This window comes from Trachinotus anak, unplaced genomic scaffold, assembly GCF_046630095.1.
Source record: "Trachinotus anak isolate AG129_WGS33_773 ecotype Australia unplaced genomic scaffold, CSIRO_AGI_Tana_v1 ptg000018l, whole genome shotgun sequence".
NCBI classification, from domain to species: domain Eukaryota; kingdom Metazoa; phylum Chordata; class Actinopteri; order Carangiformes; family Carangidae; genus Trachinotus; species Trachinotus anak.
In genome coordinates, this window is record NW_027273869.1 from 4214019 (window position 1) to 4231642 (window position 17624).

The window sequence follows — 17624 nt, forward strand, 5'->3', positions numbered from 1 at the left end:
ATCATTCTGCACTATGAGTACTTTTACTTTTGGTACTTGAACTATATTTTGGTGTTAATATTTGTGAAGCTTTACTCATGTCAAAATCTAGGACATGAACGGATGATTTTTTTTGTTTCAATTCTGTGATAATGCAACTTTTACTTCCACCACTGCTCGTCATGTGGAGTAAAATACAAAACACATCCTGTGGTAATCAGTACCACACTAATCTGATGCTTATTATTCAGTCACATAAATACTTAAAAAGCACACATATGGTTAATTGAGCCTTTTTAGCTTATCATATGCAGATGAGGTACAGACGCTGATTTCTTGTCTCTTGTGGTGAAATGCTGTTGTTCAGCCGACTGCTCGCTCAGAGAGGTAAATGATTGGACTGAACATATGCAGTCATTCATTTGTCATCAGTGATTCCTCAGCAGCAGCTGCTTTAGTGAACACTCATTTTATTCCTTTGTCTTGTATCAGTGGTGTTGTCCACCCAGAGATTCCTGGACTCTTTCTTTGAGGTATGTGATTCATTCACTGATCAGTCAATACTCAGAACATAAGTTGTCCTGCAGGTTTTGTGTGAGATGGACTGTATGGGAGGTGGTAGATGGTGATGCAGGGGAGGACTGATTGAATCACTGACTTGAAACGACCCTCTGCTGATGATGTTGATGGATTTTGGAAACCCTGAAGGTTACACAGCATTATTTAAGTATTCATGCTGAAGAGAAACAGCAGCAGTTTGTCTAAATCAGTTAAATTTAATGAGTGTTTTTTTAAAGGAAACATGAGAAAGAGAATTTAACGTAGAGATTACAGGTCTTCATCTCCCCCTCCCAATGCTGTTAAGTTTAACATCGACTCCTCCCCACACTGTCCCAAGTGCTAAATAGAGGCAGGCAGTCTCATCCATTGTCTGTGGTCCTGCAGGAAAAATTCTGTTGAACTGATAACAGAAAAATGTCCATCCAAAACATATTGCTATAAGGTCGTACTGGAATATGTATCACTGGATTATTTGACATGAATGTCATGTTGCAAAGACAATGTATTCTTCATCTTGTGTCATATATTGAGATATTCTATTTTCACAGGATGGTTTGTGTAGTATAGACCGTAACGATGCCTGTCTACAGCTATTTATATTTTTACTTTGTGTAAATTATGAGTCTCTTGTGAATGTGAGTGAATGAGTCTGTGAGACAAAGGGCTGATTGACGGCAAGATAAAGCTGTGTATTAAAAATATAGTGAATACTTAAATTGATGTTAGTGTTTTTCTGAGAGTATTTTTAAAGTGGCTACACTGATATACCTCACACAACCCAACATCAAATATATTGAACTATTACTTTAATGTATGTTGCAATCACAATGTCTTTAGACAAATCAAAAATCAATATAATATAATACGTTACCAAAAAAAAAGGTGAGAGAAGAGGTGTGGAAAGAAATAGAGAATGGAGAGAGGTTGGGGGAGGAGGGGTGGGGTCAGGGGGTGAGGGGGTAGGGAAGCAAGGGAAGGGAAGAGAAGGGTGGGGGGGTTGAAGAAAAGGGAAGAAAAGGGAGGGCAATGGGTAAAGAGGGTAAAGGGAAGGGGGAGATGGGGGAATTGGGGGTGAAGGGAAGAGAAGGGAGAGAATGGGGAGAGGGGGTGAAAGAAGAGAAAGAGGGGAGAGAGGAGAGATGGCTGCAGGTCCAGGTCCAGTTACTGTTGGAGGAACAGCTGAGGAAAAGCCGCTGTATCCACAGAGGAACCTGTTAGGACCGGGCCTCCTACTCCTCGTCCTTCCTCTTCTTCTCCTTCTTGTTCTTTTGTGTTAAAAGTGATTAAAAAACAACACATCAGTACAAAAGTAAAAATAAAAGGCCACAGCTCAACTAAAATACACCAGTGAGAAGATGTTTTCAAGTCAAAGACAACTAGATGTGTTCAGTCGTGAAGAGGATTAATCACTTCACCACTTCTGGACAAAGAAGCACAGATTTTGAAATACAAGGATTCTTATGTTTTCAGATCAGTTAAAGAAGGAAAGGAAGGAAAGAGCAGGAGAGATGAGTCCAGAAACATCCTCAAGAACAAACAAGAAATCCAGCTGCATTTGATTTATGACCAAACCTCGTGTATTTCAAAGTGGTCTCACTGATTTTAATCTCCATGTAAATGCATCCTTACCTTTGAAAAGATTTTGCAGAGAAAACGCCAAAATCTGTTTCTTGTCTTTGGTTGAGTCTCCGTCTCCTGGACACTGGGACACTGGCTGGCAGAGACCTGGATGAGGGTCTCCTCATCACCAGAGTTGTCGGCCTGAGAGGAAGAGCTCGTCTCTTCATGGAGCTCAGATGGACTTGAGCTGATGGAGGACAGAGAGCAGTCTGATGTCATGTCCTCATCCTCATCATAGTCCTCCAGCTCCAGTGGAGTGAACCTCAGGTCTGCTTCGTTTTTTTGAACACGCTGAGGTTCAGTGACATCTCCCAGTGGGACTGGGTGGATCTTTGCCTGCTGCCTGCCACTAAAACACCTCCTCCACAGTGACTCCTCCGTCTCTGTGCTCTGTCCTCTCACTGGAGCCTCCAAACTTTGTTGCGCCTTAATCCTCCTCTTGATGAAATGACCTCGTCCCGTGAGGAAGGATTTCATTGTTGAAATCGCTCCTGCCAAACAGTTCTGTCCTGCTCTGTTTCTCCACACGTGGCTGTTGGCAGGAAAAGGGGTGCTGGAGGATGCTTGTGTTGTCAGGACACAGGTGACCTCACCAAGCACCTCAGTCACTGTAGCCTCTGTTAAGTCGGGTGAGATCCTTGCAGGGATGTCCTCACCGATGACTTGACAAATGGCCTGAATCAAGGAGCTTTCCACACAACTCTGGATGTTGCAGTGAAAAAACTCCATCAGATAGTCTGAGGACATGGGGCTTGTCAGGTTGAAGGTGGGAGATGTGGAAGATGACAGTCGGACTGACTGTGAGACGGCCCCAATGACAGAGTCTGCAATGATCTTCAGCACGTCTGTACACATGTCAGTCAGCTGCTCCTTCACACCACGGTTGTAGACTCCTTCACTGACTTCTCTCCACTGTCTGAAAGAGAAGGAACAGAAACAAAAGGTGGAACACAGAAACAACTCACACAAATGTCATAAATATATTCAAGTATCCACTACAGTATCAGTGGGGGAACAGATGACCTACTCTTCAGTGAGACCTTCAAAGAATCTTCTTATGATGGAAGAAATGGTGGATGAATTCAGGAGAAGCTGCTGTTCTGTTGCTTCTGCATTTTCCTCCTGGGAAAATACACCATGTCCATCCTCTTCAGAAGATCCTGGAGGCAAATTGATTTCCACAATGTGGTCTTCATCAGCCTCTGATGGTCCCACTTCTATGGAAACAGGGATCCTAACATCCTCTCTTTTTTCAAAATCTTCCCCCTCTTCCTCTGAGATATCTGAATCTTGAGGGCTTTTGGTGGATTGTCCATGGCAGCTGTCCACCAGGTCAGGGTTCAACATTTCGCCTTTTGTATCAGCAGTAGCTGTCAGAACCAAACCACAAGAGTCTGCTGATTTTCTCCCCTCCTCCTGGGAGTCATCAAGCAGTTGGCTCTCTGGCTGATCAACCTCATCAAACCTATTGGGCGATGGAACTGAGGTGGTGGGCACTGGAGGTGTTTGGTTCCTCATCTCCTCCTCTGTGGTGTCCTCTTGTTCTTCAACCAGCTCCAGAGGGGTGGAGATCCGGTCCGAACCAGAAGAAGCTCTGGCTGAAATCTTTTTGAACTTTTTGGCCAGCTTCTTGCGAAAGTTTCTTACCCATGGTGTCTTTATTTTTTTGAAAATTGGCTTACCAACCAGTTTGATTTTGCTGGCAGCCTCAGTGGTCTGCAGTGTCCTGACAGACTCGGTGGACTGGAGTGCCTCCTCAGCCTCAGTGGTCTGCAGTGTCCTGATTGCCTGGTCATCTAACCAGGAGATGAGCATGTTGGCCGCCTCAATTACTGAAATGGTGGTGGTGGGGGAAGAGGAAGAAGCCGAATCCGGTCTTTTGATCTCTTCTGACCAGATGGAAGTTCTGGAAGTGTATCCAGTCTCAGGAGTCAGGACTTCATCTCTGTCTCCAAAATACTCTTCTTCTTCCTCTTGGTTGTCTGGATCCAAATAGCCTTTAATTACGTTTCTGATAACTTCAAAGAGATCCTGAGCCTCATATGAAAAGTCCTCAGAGGTCTCTGAGTCAGTGATGGATGGCCACGAGCAACATGACAGTATGCTGTCCTCAGACAGGGCTGGAGAGGAGCAGCGGTCGGTCACATCTTCATCCTCTGAAACGTCTCCATAAAGCTGTGCAAAGAACTCTTCAATCACTTCTGAGATAGTGGTGTTGATGATCTCATCCATGTTGATGTTTTCCATGTCCATGGGTCTTGAAACTATGTTCTAGTAGAGAAACATGTAATAAGTGTAATAAGAAAATGTTAGATCCTTTTTTCATATGAAGGTTGAAGACCTGAATTCAGTATTTTACTAGAGTTAAAGTATTTGCTGTGATGTACTCAGTACATAATGCTGATGTATAACTGTACAACAAGAGTGAAACAATTTTCAAAATAAAAACTGGGAAACTATCTAAGTCCAACTTTAAACCTTCATAATTTATAATTTTCTTTTTTCTGTATCCACATAATTGTCTGTTTCATCAGCAGCATGATTTTTTTAATATATTGTAAATATTTAAAGTCTTACTTCCTGTAGTGTTGTATTGTGTAGTACAACTATGTTCCTACTGTTTTAGATACTTGATTAAAGGTTTCCTGTGTTGTCAGTTGTTTAGTGTGCCCACATTTTAATATTACATGTTCAATAGATTTGTTTCACTGTTTGTATCTTTATTCAACCTTGTAATTGTTCTTTTGCTTAGATACTTGGTTGTGATCTGATATAATGCCTGTAAAGTTTTCATCTTGTTTCTGTGTAAAGCAGGACAGACAAACAAATGCTGCCTCTCCACCTGCTCACAGTGAATTAAGTCACTGAGCCACAGAATTGTTTTTACTAACAAAATCTTCATCACCTTTAAAAAAAAAAAAATGTATTTTTAAATTGTGCAAATTCATCTTGTAACTCTAAATTCAGTTACTGCTGTTGCTTCAGTAAAGTGCATTCAATCTATTTACCTGTCTGTCTGCAGACATCTTCAGATGAGTTGCACTCATGTGCAGTGTCTTTTTCTTTTCTTCTTTTCTCATTGAACTCTCTGTCTTCAGGTTTAGTCGGTGTGATAAGACTTGTGTAGTGCAGATACTCTGTCTGTTCACAGTGGAGGATAAAACTAAACTGAGACCTGTGTCTGCAGAACACTGTGTCTCTGCTGCACTGTGAGGTCATACAACTCTGTGTTCTCATAGAACTCTCTGTGCTCTAATAGAACTCTCTGTGTTCTCATAGAGTGTTCATCTGTCACAATTCATTTACAGTATAGAGCTAATTATAAATTTATATATTACACATATTAATGTAATATATTTAATATCTTTTATCTGCCTCTTTATTTTTTTCCTAATTTAAAGAAGTTAATTGAACTTAAAATGTACTTTTAGTTTTTATGTTCAGACCACCTCAGAACAGTTACTGTAAACTGCACAGAATTCAACCAGTTTTCTAAAGAAACACAATCAACATGTGAACAGGATGTTTTGGGTCCAACACACTCCAGTCTGCTAACTCATGAACAGATTTATTAGTCTATGAACACTGAGCATGTACAGTGTTAATACAGTAATTGATCTTTGATTAAAATCTAACTTTGGTGACCCTGTGACCTTCCTCTTGTTCCACTCACATACTAAAGTGTCCTCTTTGCACAACACAATTGTCAAAATTGCCATGAAACCTCCTAATATAATTTCTGCTCTCCAGAGGACAAACCCTTTAGATTTGAATGACCTTTAATGACCTCTCCTTTAGCGCCACCCTGTGGATGAACAGTACAGTTTTGCTCCACTGCTGGCAGGGCTTCATGAAAAGCAGAATCAGCAGAAAGGATGCAGCTTTTCTTCACTTCCAGAGGGAGGCAGCAGGTCCTTTCCGCCATTCAACAACTGTCAACAACCTTTCCTGCCTCCATGAAAGTCAGCACACACACACACACACACACACACACACACACACACACAGCTGACTCATCAGAGGACAACTTTTACATGGCTGGCAATGAAACACCAGTGTTTTCTTCTCCATTCCCATATCTCCTTATTGCACAGAAGAACACAGCTTTGTCTGTGTGTGTGTGTGTGTGTGTGTGTGTGTGTGTGTGTGTGTGTGCGCGCGTGTGTGCGTGCTTCTCCATTCTTAAAGAGCATGTAAGTAGGGTCCCAGAGACACGATCCTGAAACTGCAGCCTCCAGTACTGCAGGAACATACTACACGATCACTCAATACTTTTATTTTGAAAACAAAGTGCACGTGTTTCCGCTTTGTGAGACCCTAACAACAAATGGCTTGCAACCTAATGTTAGCTTATAGACTTAAAGTGACTTTTTATTGTGTTAGTGATGGAAAAGACTGTCATTTCCCATCAGGTGGAAAACACAGGTCCGTGGAGTGTTTCATGGTTTTGTCGCAGCTAACCACGAAGTAGCTTTCTTGCTTACTGTCGTTAGCTCGTAGCCTGTAGCTAACATTGATTGAATGTTGCTAACTTACCCAAAGCAAACAGTTAAACGTCGAATTAAGGCAACATTTGATGTGTTTAAGCATTATTCTTGAGGAAATTAAAGGATTAAATGTCATTTTTTTATTCTTCCAAGTTGTAAACCAGGCTGTTTAAGCTACATTTCCCATTGTTTGGCTAAGTGGCTAACTAAGCTAAACAGTTGTGGAGCAGAGTTTTGTTGTTAGCTCATGATATGTGAGGGAATTTCTTGGTGCGGTACTTTATGTCTCTTGACATGTGCAGGAGGCTAAAACAGAAAACGTGACACACAAAACATTGCTTCAAAGATAGCTGTTGTATATCCTCACTACAGTTTTCAATACAAAGATGCAACATGTTTGTTATTTGTAAGTTTTGTTAGTTGCATCCGTTCTAGTTCTAGCACTAGATTATCTTTACAACAGCCCCACAGTTCTCAGTGCTGTTTGTTGTGTAAATATCTCATTTTTATAAGGCACATAACATCTGACACAGAAGGTTCCCTGAATGAGCAAGATCTGACCTACATTTAGCCCTCACCTCTTTCACATTCAAACCAGCTTTATATTTCACCCTAAATTGTCACCACATGCAGTGTTTTTACTTACAACCTGCACACCTCTGATTTAGGTTCTACCTCTCATGTTTGTTGTGGAGCAAAGAAAGGAAAAGGTGCATTGACAGCACATCACAGGAGGACACTTTTCACTTCACAAAGGGATCTCATGACCCTGTCCACCCCGTGTCTGTGTTTGTACAGATGTATTCCTGCCACTGTCATCACTGAGGCTGCTGATCCCTCCTCTGCGGCTGCTCTCTGCAGCGATGTGGCAGGTGGCCCAGCGGAGAGACGTTCTTGATTATGAAAAGCTTGATGACTTTGTGTCATTGGTGACGGCCACAGTCCCAGACCTGCTCAGTCCAACGCAACGAGGCAAACTGCTTCTCCGACTGCGATCGAAGGTGAGTCAGTGGGTTTGAGATGAGATCAAGTGACAAAAATGTTAATAATCATACAATAATGTCATACTTCACGGATACAGTTCATTTAATATCTTGTTGAAGCGACACCTTTGTCTTCTTTCTACATCAGATTATTCTTGAGCTGTGCAGAAATGAGGAAACAGCCAACAGTCTGTGCATACAGCCTCACCTAGAGCGAATCCGCCCACCAGGGTACACAGGGGTAAGCGAGAGCAGTGTTTTCACAATGGCCTCATTACAATTCCCAAAAAAGTCAGTGCTTTATGTATTTGTCACATTGTCACATGTCACACAACAGATCACAGTGATCCGTTGATATGCTTACACTGTTTGAAGATGGTTCCAGTAACAATGACAGTATATTTCAGAGTGGAGATGCAGAGGTGGATGCAGAGGAGGCCATTTTCATGGAGCTCATCCAAACGCTCCTGAAAGACCGAGCAGAGAGGGAGCATTTTTACCAGGCAAGAGATCTTCACATGGAGCCCATTTGAGAGATTTTTTTGTTGTGTCCTTTATTGTTTTCTGTAGTTACGTCCCCACACAGTTGGATTTTTGAGTAACTGTCACCTTTGTCCTTCCCAGGAGGTTTTCCCAACAGAATATGGTCTCAGCTACGACACAGACATGCAGCTCCTTGTGTGGGAGTTTCTTTCCAAACTGGAGAAGCTCCTGCCAGTGCCAGACCTCGGCCAGGTAGGACATGACGTCACAGCTCACTGCACACAGAACAGCAACTGCTACTGGACACACTCACTAAATTATCACTGTAAAACACACCATTAATGACTTGATATTATCAGATTTTTAAGAAATGTATGTATCTACCTCAGAAATCCAGCATTGGTCAGGCCAGAGTCAGTAATAGATCCTTATTTTTGATTCATGACTAATTTAAATCCCACTTGTGAAATGAGCTTTGTTTCATCCTCTGAACTGACTGTATGATCACACTTGTCATTCCTGTTCCCTGAACAGACTGTTTCATGGCTGACCTCTGCCCCCTCCGTGCTGAAGGACTGCCTGCAGGCGCTCTCCAGTCCTGACGACCTGAGGTCTCTCCTGCAGCACCACAAATCCCTTGAACACCTTGGTACACAAGGTAAAACAGCTGGATTTTTTACCTGTTGCTGAGTGATATTTACAGATGTGCTGTGAGGGTGGTTTAGTGGTTTCTGAGGAGTCCCATCTGTATCAAGTATGTTTGATATTTGCAAAGTCTTATCAGGTGTGTCAGCGTGCACAGTGACATTTCCACAGCACCACTGGAGACCAAAGTTGTGTTGTTGCTGACCAAAACTTGACTGAAGACATTTTGTTGTTTTCCTGTAGCTCAAGGTATTTTTGGGTGGATGGAAATCTTTATAAAAATGTGGAGCAGCAGGATCCAGAGCTGCCACTACAACACTTAATATTATTATTATTATTTATAACACCATTACCCATGGTTATTATTATTATTTTTACTGTTACAATTAACAATCAACAGTATACACGGCAGTTCCTGGTCTCTCTCCCTTCTCCCTCTGTGAAAGAGATTTAAAATTAAACCCAACCAGTCGAGGCAGCCCCCCCCCCACCCTGAGCCCGGTTCTGTTGGAGGTTTCTTCCTGTTAAAAGGGAGTTTTTCCTCCCCTCTGTCGCCAAGCGCTTGCTCTTTGTGGGAACTGTTGGGTTTTTCTCTTTAACAAAGTAAGGTCTTGACCTCACCCTGTAAAGTGCCTTGAGATAATGTATATTATGATTTGGCGCTATACAAATAAAATTGAATTGAATTGAATTGAAAATTTTCATGCAGACAACACAAGAAATATTTGCCCGTATTTGAGGGAAACTTAAAACAGGTACCTGTATCCTCTGTTCTTTGCATAGGTACCACTGTGGAGATGTCCACCCAGGTCTTTGCCTGCTCCGAGTGTCCGTTCTTCCACATGCAGGAGTCCTACCTGCTGCAGCACATTGAGCACAGTCACCCAGAGCACTACAGCAGAGTCCAGAAGGCTGCAGAGACAGCTGAGGCCCCCAGGAAGAAGGTCCAGTTCCCCGAGTTCCCAAAGCCTTTCCCCATCCACGACAGGCCTGACCCTCACATGTGCCAGGAATGTGGCAAAACTTTTACTCGTGCCTCAGACCTGACTCGTCACCAGCGGACCCACACAGACGAGCGCCCGTACACCTGCGGCGAATGTAAGAAGGGCTTCAGGAACTCTTGGGATCTGACCAGACATCAGCGCATTCACACCGGAGAACGACCCTTCCTCTGCTCCCACTGTGGCAAACGCTTCACACAGATGGGTCTGCTCAAGCTGCATTTCGAACGAACCGCCTGCGGCCAGACATGCGACCCTCTGCTAGACTTAACGACAGAGGTTGTGGTAGAAGAGGAGACGTCAGAGAAAGGCGGCGGTCAGTACAAATGCCAGAAATGTGGCGAGAGCTTCAGTAGCATCCTGGAGCGGCTGAGACACAGGCAGGGCCACGTGGTCAGGCGCCAGTACAAATGCTCCCAGTGTGAGAAGATCTACAGCCGAGCGTCAGACTTAAAGAGACACCAGATGAAACACACCGGTGAGCGGCCGTTTGCCTGCGAGTGCGGGAAAAGCTTCACCCACGTGTGGCTTCTGAATAAACACCAGCAGATCCACACCAGGGAGCGTCCGTACCCCTGTGCACAGTGTGGGAAGAGCTTCACGCAGCTCCAGATACTGAACAGGCACCTGCTGACTCACAACGGCCAGCGGCCTTTCCAGTGCTCCCGCTGCGAGAAGAGCTTCACCCAGCTGGCCAGCCTCACGCGCCACGAGAGGATCCACACAGGCGAGCGGCCGTACCCCTGCACCACCTGCGAGAAGACGTTCCTCACGCAGGGAGAGCTGGGCAGACACCAGCGCAGCCACAGCAACTTCAGGCCGTTCAGCTGCTCACAGTGCCCCAAGAGCTTTAAAACCAAGCGCGCTCAGAGCGAACACCTCAACACACACACAGGCGAGCGCCCGTTTGCATGCACGCGTTGTGGGAAGAGTTTTGCCAAGTCAACCTCGCTCGTCCGGCATAACCTGACTCACACAGGAGAGCGACCCCACCAGTGCTCTCAGTGCGGAAAGACCTTCCTCACCTCTGGCGAGCTGCTCCTCCACAAACGCATCCACACAGGAGAAAGGCCTTATCCCTGCTCCTACTGCGAGAGGAGGTTCAGGTGCTCCTCCGACCTCAACATGCACGTCCGAACACACACCGGGGAGAAGCCACACAGCTGTCTGCTCTGTAAGAAGAGCTTCTCCACGTCCACGAGGCTCAAGAGACACATGCGCACACACATGGAGAAGGGCATCGTGATGGAATCATTTCATCTTTGAGCTGATGTTGTATTTATTTCGACTTGATGATTGTCTTCATTAAAAATAAAAACTGTCTTAATGAGTTGAACGGTTTCATTTGTTTTTTATAATAGTGATATATAATAATATATTTTTTAGAATCATCTGAGGAAAAGGATTGATATGTCTGCTTTTGTGAACATAGAAATTATTACTTTCTTGATGCTTGCTGACATATTATCAACAGTCAAATACAAAGATATAAAATATTAATGTTTCTGTTTAAAGCGGTTTACAACAGGAGGAGAGTAAATCTCCCCAACAAAAATAAGAGCATGTTCAAGGCTACTGTCCAGTGCTCAGAGGGTTTTTTAAGAAAAATGGACCCTTGTAGAAAAATGGTGCTTGTAGATGTCTGGTGGAAAATGTTCATGATAAAAATGATAATGTATCCATCAGACAAAGTGCTATAGGTCAGCGGTTCTCAAGCTTTTTACCTGGTGACCCTTAAAGTTAAGCTGTGTTTATTTCAGGCCCATTGTCAGCAGGTTATGAAAGCAAGTCAGGGCAAAAAGTGATTATTTGGGTATTTTTAGGAGCTGAAAAAATTAGACATCTAAAATATGTCACTGTTCTTGTTATTATTTCAGGGCTTCTGATCCCAGGATTCTCACTTCACAATTATTTAAAGCTGACAAGTTCAGGAAAACAATCCAGGAATGAAGTTGTGGTTGATTAAAGGAAAAGGGGGAGAAGACAGAGATGGCTGATAACATTTAGGTCATAGAACAGTTCAAGAGGAGGAGAATCTGAAGGATGGTCACAGGAGAGGAGAGCGTGGGAAGAGTGATAAAGCCAAGTCAAAGAGCAAGGAGAGCAGAGAAGTGCAGAGAGGACAATGAGAGATCCAGAGAGAAACAGGACCAGAAAAGAGGCCAAACTGTTCGCAGAGGAACCAAAGAAAACAAAGATCCATGGAAGTGATGAGAGCAGAGACGCTGAGGCAGCAAGTGAAGTCATGGACATGGAGGGGATGTGTGGTTCAGAAAAGAAATATATGAACAAGGTGAAGGAACAGACGACAAAAAAAAGGACAATACAAGTAATCGGAAACAGAACTAGCAGGAGGTCGGAGAACAAGATGCAGAGGAGAGACAGGTGGCAAAGATCTGTGGAAAAGGGAGAGGAGGACGGACATGTTGAAGATGGTTCTACTGAGGAGGACTCAGATATCCAAGGTGAGCTCTTCTTACATTTATTATTTTTGTGATTGGTAATAGCTCATACATTGATTCATTCATCTGTGTAATGTTGAAAATAGCGTCTGTTGATATTGAATCAGCCGTGACATTAGATCTTCAGTGACTGATTACAGGCTTCCGTGTAAACTGATTGTAGTTTGTTTCATTTTACATTCAAGAGAAAGACGTCTGTAATCCGCTCAGGCCTTCAGAGCACATTGTCTGTAGGTCTATGTTCATGACGAGCTGGTCTGATGTTGTAGATTTAAGTGATTTTTATCATACAAACAGATCAGCTAATGACTGAGGCCTGTGTGAGGACAGTGTGATCAATTCCTATGGGTTAATCATAAAAACACAGACTCAGATTTAAGGTATATCACACTGAAGAAGGCTTCAGGCTGAAACATTTGTGGTGCCTATGGTTCCATGTTTAGTAAATATATAAAAGACATTCAGGGCCTTTAGACCAGTATTGAGCGTGTAGGCTGTTTCTTCTGCTTCTGACTGTCTGAAATGTACGTTAACTGTGGTTGTCACTCCAGAACCTGATTGCACTGTGACATGTAACTTCTTAACTGAATTTTCTGGTTTTATTCCTGATGTGGTTTTAAAATGTGATAAAATAATTTAGGTAGATGATTTCATTTTCCATGTAGACAATGACAATACAAAATGTGTCATCTGTGTATTTTTATTTATTTACTTTTTCAAAATGAAACTGAAGCTTTTAATTCTGTTCAACATTTAAAGGTTCCTGCTCATACACTGAGCATTTCACTGGGCTCCTTAAATCTAACTGACTTCATCTCTGATCATAAATGTGTTATCTTGGATTCTGTCTTTTAGTCCAGAACACTGCACACTGTGCTCTCATACATTTTAAAAACACATCTGCTACTTTATTTTTAAATGCTGATTCTGATTCATCAGCCCAGGACATATTTGAGCTCTCCCAGGTTTGTGATTTAATAATCTGTTTTAATATTGCTTACTCAGCTGCTTTGTATATTTCAGTCCCTATAAGTATAAACAAGTACAAACAATATTTGCTGTAGTATGTATGTACATATATATATATATATATATATATATATATATATATATAGAGAGAGAGAGAGAGAGAGAGAGAGAGTATCTCTATGCTATCTGAAGTCTGATTTGTGTCCATTTTGCCTTTTCCATTCCATTGTGTCCGTTTTGCCTTTTCCATAGCAAGTGAATGCCCCTAGTGGCTATTCAAGTGTTCTACATACAGTTTAACAGTCGTGTGGCTTTGTTTAAAGTAGCCTATTAAAATTAGGAAAACTTACATTGGCTTTTGTGACATTGCTACATTTTAAAGAGACAATCTGTATCACCTATTTACATAACTGTTAACACGTGGTCATCACATGGGTTTATCATTACAACACGAGTTAATGATGAATATTAAAATTCCCTCAAAGTTTCCCGCCGGACCGCTTATCTTCAAGGACTTCCTGTCCCACCCACATTGTCGTGTCGCTTCCGGGTGGCCACACAGGATTCATCCAGCGAGTTGTCGTTATCTCAACGCTGTAAACAAAAGTTACCAAACGGTTTACCTCCCGCGACACGTTAAACGAAAAGACATGCATATCAAAACAGGTAAGTTTGGACAACTTTTATGACACATTTCATAGAAATTCTTCACGTTGACAGGTGTAATTTTGTTGTCTTGCCACGGTGTTAGCAGCGTTGCTAGCGGTGTCGATAGCAGCCTGCTTGCCGCTTTGAATGGGGGGTTACGAAACTTTGACTTCGGCTAACATGCTAGCTAGCCTTGAATTTCTTGATATGGTCAAATGAAGCCATCTCATCGACGGCAACTGTTGTTGCTGAGACGTTGTTTGAACTGTGTTGATCACGTTGTAATAGAGGAATAAAATCGTCGAGTTTAATTCGCCGCCCAATGACGCTGCTAATTAAAGTTTGCTAACGCCGATGCTGGCTGCCAACATCGCAGACATGAATCGTAACATTTTGTTCAATCCGAAGAGACGCTAATAACGAAGCCAAGTCACTCAGAAGCCGGGAAATCTGAACAGTCAACTGGTTTCTCGAAATTTCTATCACGGTGTACGGGACGGGCTCGCTGGGCTGGTGAACTACCTCACCCGGTTTTATGAAATGTGGCGCTGAGGAGCGGGCACGCCGGTCAGGCCGGGTGTACTCACTGATCCCGAGGGTTGACCCTAAATCTGTGACCCTACAAACAGCCTGTTGGGAGTTTCACCCTTATTACCCCCGACTAAGACCTTACTAGAACCCAATTAAGTAAACCTTCCCGTCAATACTTAGTCAACCAGTCGGTACTTTTTCATGATGAGTTGTCATGTGACACAAAAACCATTATGTAAACAAAATGTTGGTTTACCACTGACGGCTATTTTCTTAAATCAGATTTTCGCGAATGGGAATTTAATTATAAAATGGAATAAAGCGGTGAGAAATATCCAGGTTTGGATCTTGGGGACAGGCTGAGGTTCAGCCTCCATGTTGCTTGTTTTGTTTCACCTACAGTGACATAAATACAGGAAAAGAAATCAAGCCACACATTTGAGAACTTCAGGCTTGGTTTTCCTTGATGATTGACGCGGGTTGCCAAAAATAATGGTGATTAGTTGTGTGTCAGTTGATTACGTAACTGATTTTATTGAGGATTTTACACACACACACACACACTTACACACACTTTCTGGAACAATTTGGGCTTTGCCGTTTTTCACTTTTATATTGTCAGCAGATAACACACTCTGTATGAGCTGTTTCACTCTAGCTGTTCCATACTCTCCATTCCATATCAAGTTGTCTTGTTTTTTCAGCACAACTTGGAAAATGGGCAGCAACACAGGGAACTGTTGTTCTGCCTAGTCTCAGCTGGCACAGTGCAGTCACATGAAAATGTGTCGTCCACCCCTGGTGTTTGTTTTATATGAAGCAGTGCAAAGATCCTTAATGAACTTATGCCAAGAGCATCATTCAGGGTGTGACACCTGTTTGTATACACAATATCCTCATCATCTGCTCTGTTGTGTTGCCACAACAGTAGCAACACAACAGAGCAGAACAGTGATTTGTGATGTAGTTGAATAGGGTTTCTCAAGGCTTACCCTCAGTGTTAATCCACTTGTGAATATATATATATATATATATATATATATATATATGTGTATATGTATATATATGTTAGTATTTTATTTAATCAGCATGTGACCACAGCAGATATTTACCTGACACGTTAATGCCTCTCTTTCAGGTACATGGGAAGCCAACAACACTGTGTGTGAGTCCGATACCCTGTGCGACCCAGCAGTCCTTGTTTCAGCCACTAACTCTGAGCCTCACATTCGTAACCGCCGCCTGTCCCCCGGCTCAGGAAACTGTGGAGGTGGTGGAGGTGGAGGCTGCATCTCTGGAGGTGACCAGCAATCCCGGCAACTTTCACCAGAGGGCGACCTGATTGCACCTGGTCACACACACGCTTTCAGCTTCCGCAGGGAAAAAGAACGCAAGGGTCAGCAGCACAAAGGGCGCAGCCTCCGTAGGGAAAGTCAGAAGGGGGTCAGCCGAGTAAGTGAGCGGCCACAAAAAGTTAACCAAAAGGAGAGGTGGGTGGAGGACAGTCTGTCACTGCTCAAGCCCCCGCCTGCCTTCCCAGTGCAGGACAGCCCTGCCAAGCTGCAGCCTGCTGTCAGCTACGCTTCCAAGGTGAAAGCCGGAGCAGCGGGTGGGGCGCTGGAGGAGGACCGCCCCGCCATCGGTGTGCTGCTACAGAACCAGTGGGGTCTCAGTTTCATCAGTGAGGCGAGGCCGGTCACAGAGGGATCCAGCCCTAGCCCCGCTGCAAACGTCCTCCCTCCTCAGCCCACAGACGCTAAACAGTCAGAAGACCTACAGCTCGACACAGTTCTCACAGTCCAGGTCCCTGAGGAAACACCAACTCCAGTCACTACCTCTGTCACAACAAACACGCGCCCCGAAGTGGACGAGAGCAACGGGAAGCTGCTGCTTAGCTGTCGCCATCTAGTGGAAGCTTTGAACTATCACAATAGAGGTGAGTGCTACCAGCAGCTTTGAACACGCTGTGCCAGGGTTTTTTTTTCTAATTTGAAAATTTCCACTTCAGTGCATTGTCTCTAATGGTGGCTTTTTTTCCTCCTCAGAATGGAATGCTATATGTAACAGACGGAAAAAAGGTACGTTGACGGTGCGGTCGCGCTGCTTCTCAGACACAAACATGGGATAGACACAAGTATCTCTGACACAGTGATGTTGTGAAATTGACTTCGGCTCTCTTGAAGTTTTATATCTCATCATGAAAAAGTTTTGTAACAGTATGTTAGTTAGTTTCGTCAGTTAGATCACACTCATGTAGATCTGAGGTCTTTGAAATCGATTACGCTGAAAGAGCTCAGATGTTATCTAGAGTAAATTATAAAATAAATGTTGTCTTTATAAATAAATGGTGACATTTTGTTCTTTGTTGTTTTTTTTGTTTTGTTTTTTTTAGATCCAAAAAAGATCGTCTGGTACAAGGACACCCAGGAGCACCCAGCCTAGCAGTGTGAGAAACCCAAAGTTCTATATAAACACATACAATACACGCCTACATGCACATTAAAACATGTAAAGATGGACAACTCTTTGAGTCCCGTTCACACACACTGCACTCAGGATGATGTCTTCACGCAAAGCCACACTGAGACACTTTGGACTAACTCCTCTGAGATCTTACAGCAATGGACTTTTTTTAACGCCTTACAGAGAGCCTGCCTTAATTAATCAGATGTGTTTTCATTGCCTCTCATTACCATTTTTAGCTTGTATGTGTAGAGCTGGTCTTTTTTAAAACAATCTCTGAGGAACTGTAACTTTATTTTTTCCCCCCCTTTTTGAAGGCTGCAGTTAATCAAACTTTTCTTTTTCCTCTGTAAAGCGAGTGGTCAATCAAGCACTTTGTTAAAGAATCTGTTGTGACCAATCCCTGTGTGCGAGAAACCCTCACCAGAGTGATTTATCCCCCCCTTCCCCCTCAATTATCAACAGAATGTCTTGTACCTGCTTGAGTTTTATTGTTCATGTATGCCGAGGACTTCTGTATCGGTGTCTTCAGTTTACATAAGGGTGTAGTCAAAGGCACAGTATTGTTCACCCTTTACCCCTGTCAGATCTTAATGCTGTGTTCATTTCTTTGTTTTTATTTGGTTCCCTAATCAGGTGAATGTGTTACTCATGAATCCATAAGGGATCTCACCGTGTCCAGTTTGTTGATTTTTGAAAAGAAAATTTATTGAATAAAAAAAATTTACACTGGAGAAGGAGGAGGAATTTAAGTGAACGGTATTGCTCAATAAAAATGAATAAACTTGACAA

General features: G+C 43.0%; 2 protein-coding genes across 3 annotated transcripts; both read left to right on the top strand.

Moving 5' to 3' along the window:
* The first annotated feature begins 6210 nt into the window (after positions 1–6210).
* Positions 6211–11089, top strand: LOC139635335 (zinc finger protein ZFP2-like). 2 transcript variants are annotated; one of them, XM_071502541.1, is made up of 7 exons: positions 6211–6353; positions 7446–7648; positions 7779–7871; positions 8038–8133; positions 8255–8365; positions 8648–8771; positions 9542–11089. In XM_071502541.1, the coding sequence occupies exons 2-7, from the start codon at positions 7511–7513 to the stop codon at positions 11023–11025; spliced, it is 2046 nt and encodes a 681-aa protein (XP_071358642.1). In that variant the 5' UTR covers positions 6211–6353; positions 7446–7510; the 3' UTR covers positions 11026–11089. The 2 variants fall into 2 exon arrangements, with proteins under 2 accessions (XP_071358642.1, XP_071358641.1); XM_071502540.1 differs by lacking the exon at positions 6211–6353 and adding an exon at positions 6426–6585.
* A 2610-nt stretch (positions 11090–13699) lies between these two features.
* On the top strand, positions 13700–17624 carry LOC139635272 (FMR1-interacting protein NUFIP2). Its single transcript, XM_071502424.1, has 4 exons — positions 13700–13856; positions 15508–16305; positions 16415–16447; positions 16762–17624. Exons 1-4 carry the CDS (start codon positions 13841–13843, stop codon positions 16809–16811), a joined length of 897 nt encoding a protein of 298 aa, XP_071358525.1. The 5' UTR covers positions 13700–13840; the 3' UTR covers positions 16812–17624.

What these genes read in the sequence shown, in the direction of transcription:
- LOC139635272 (XM_071502424.1), top strand. An exon ending in TTTGAACTATCACAATAGAG is followed by an intron (nt 16,306 to 16,414) that starts GTGAGTGCTACC and finishes TTTCCTCCTCAG; the next exon opens with AATGGAATGCTATATGTAAC. An exon ending in ATGTAACAGACGGAAAAAAG is followed by an intron (nt 16,448 to 16,761) that starts GTACGTTGACGG and finishes TGTTTTTTTTAG; the next exon opens with ATCCAAAAAAGATCGTCTGG.
- LOC139635335 (XM_071502540.1), top strand. Translation starts at nt 6,546, where the DNA reads ATGGAAAAGACTGTCATTTCCCATCAGGTGGAAAACACAG. An exon ending in TTCTCCGACTGCGATCGAAG is followed by an intron (nt 7,649 to 7,778) that starts GTGAGTCAGTGG and finishes TTTCTACATCAG; the next exon opens with ATTATTCTTGAGCTGTGCAG. An exon ending in AGAGGGAGCATTTTTACCAG is followed by an intron (nt 8,134 to 8,254) that starts GCAAGAGATCTT and finishes TGTCCTTCCCAG; the next exon opens with GAGGTTTTCCCAACAGAATA.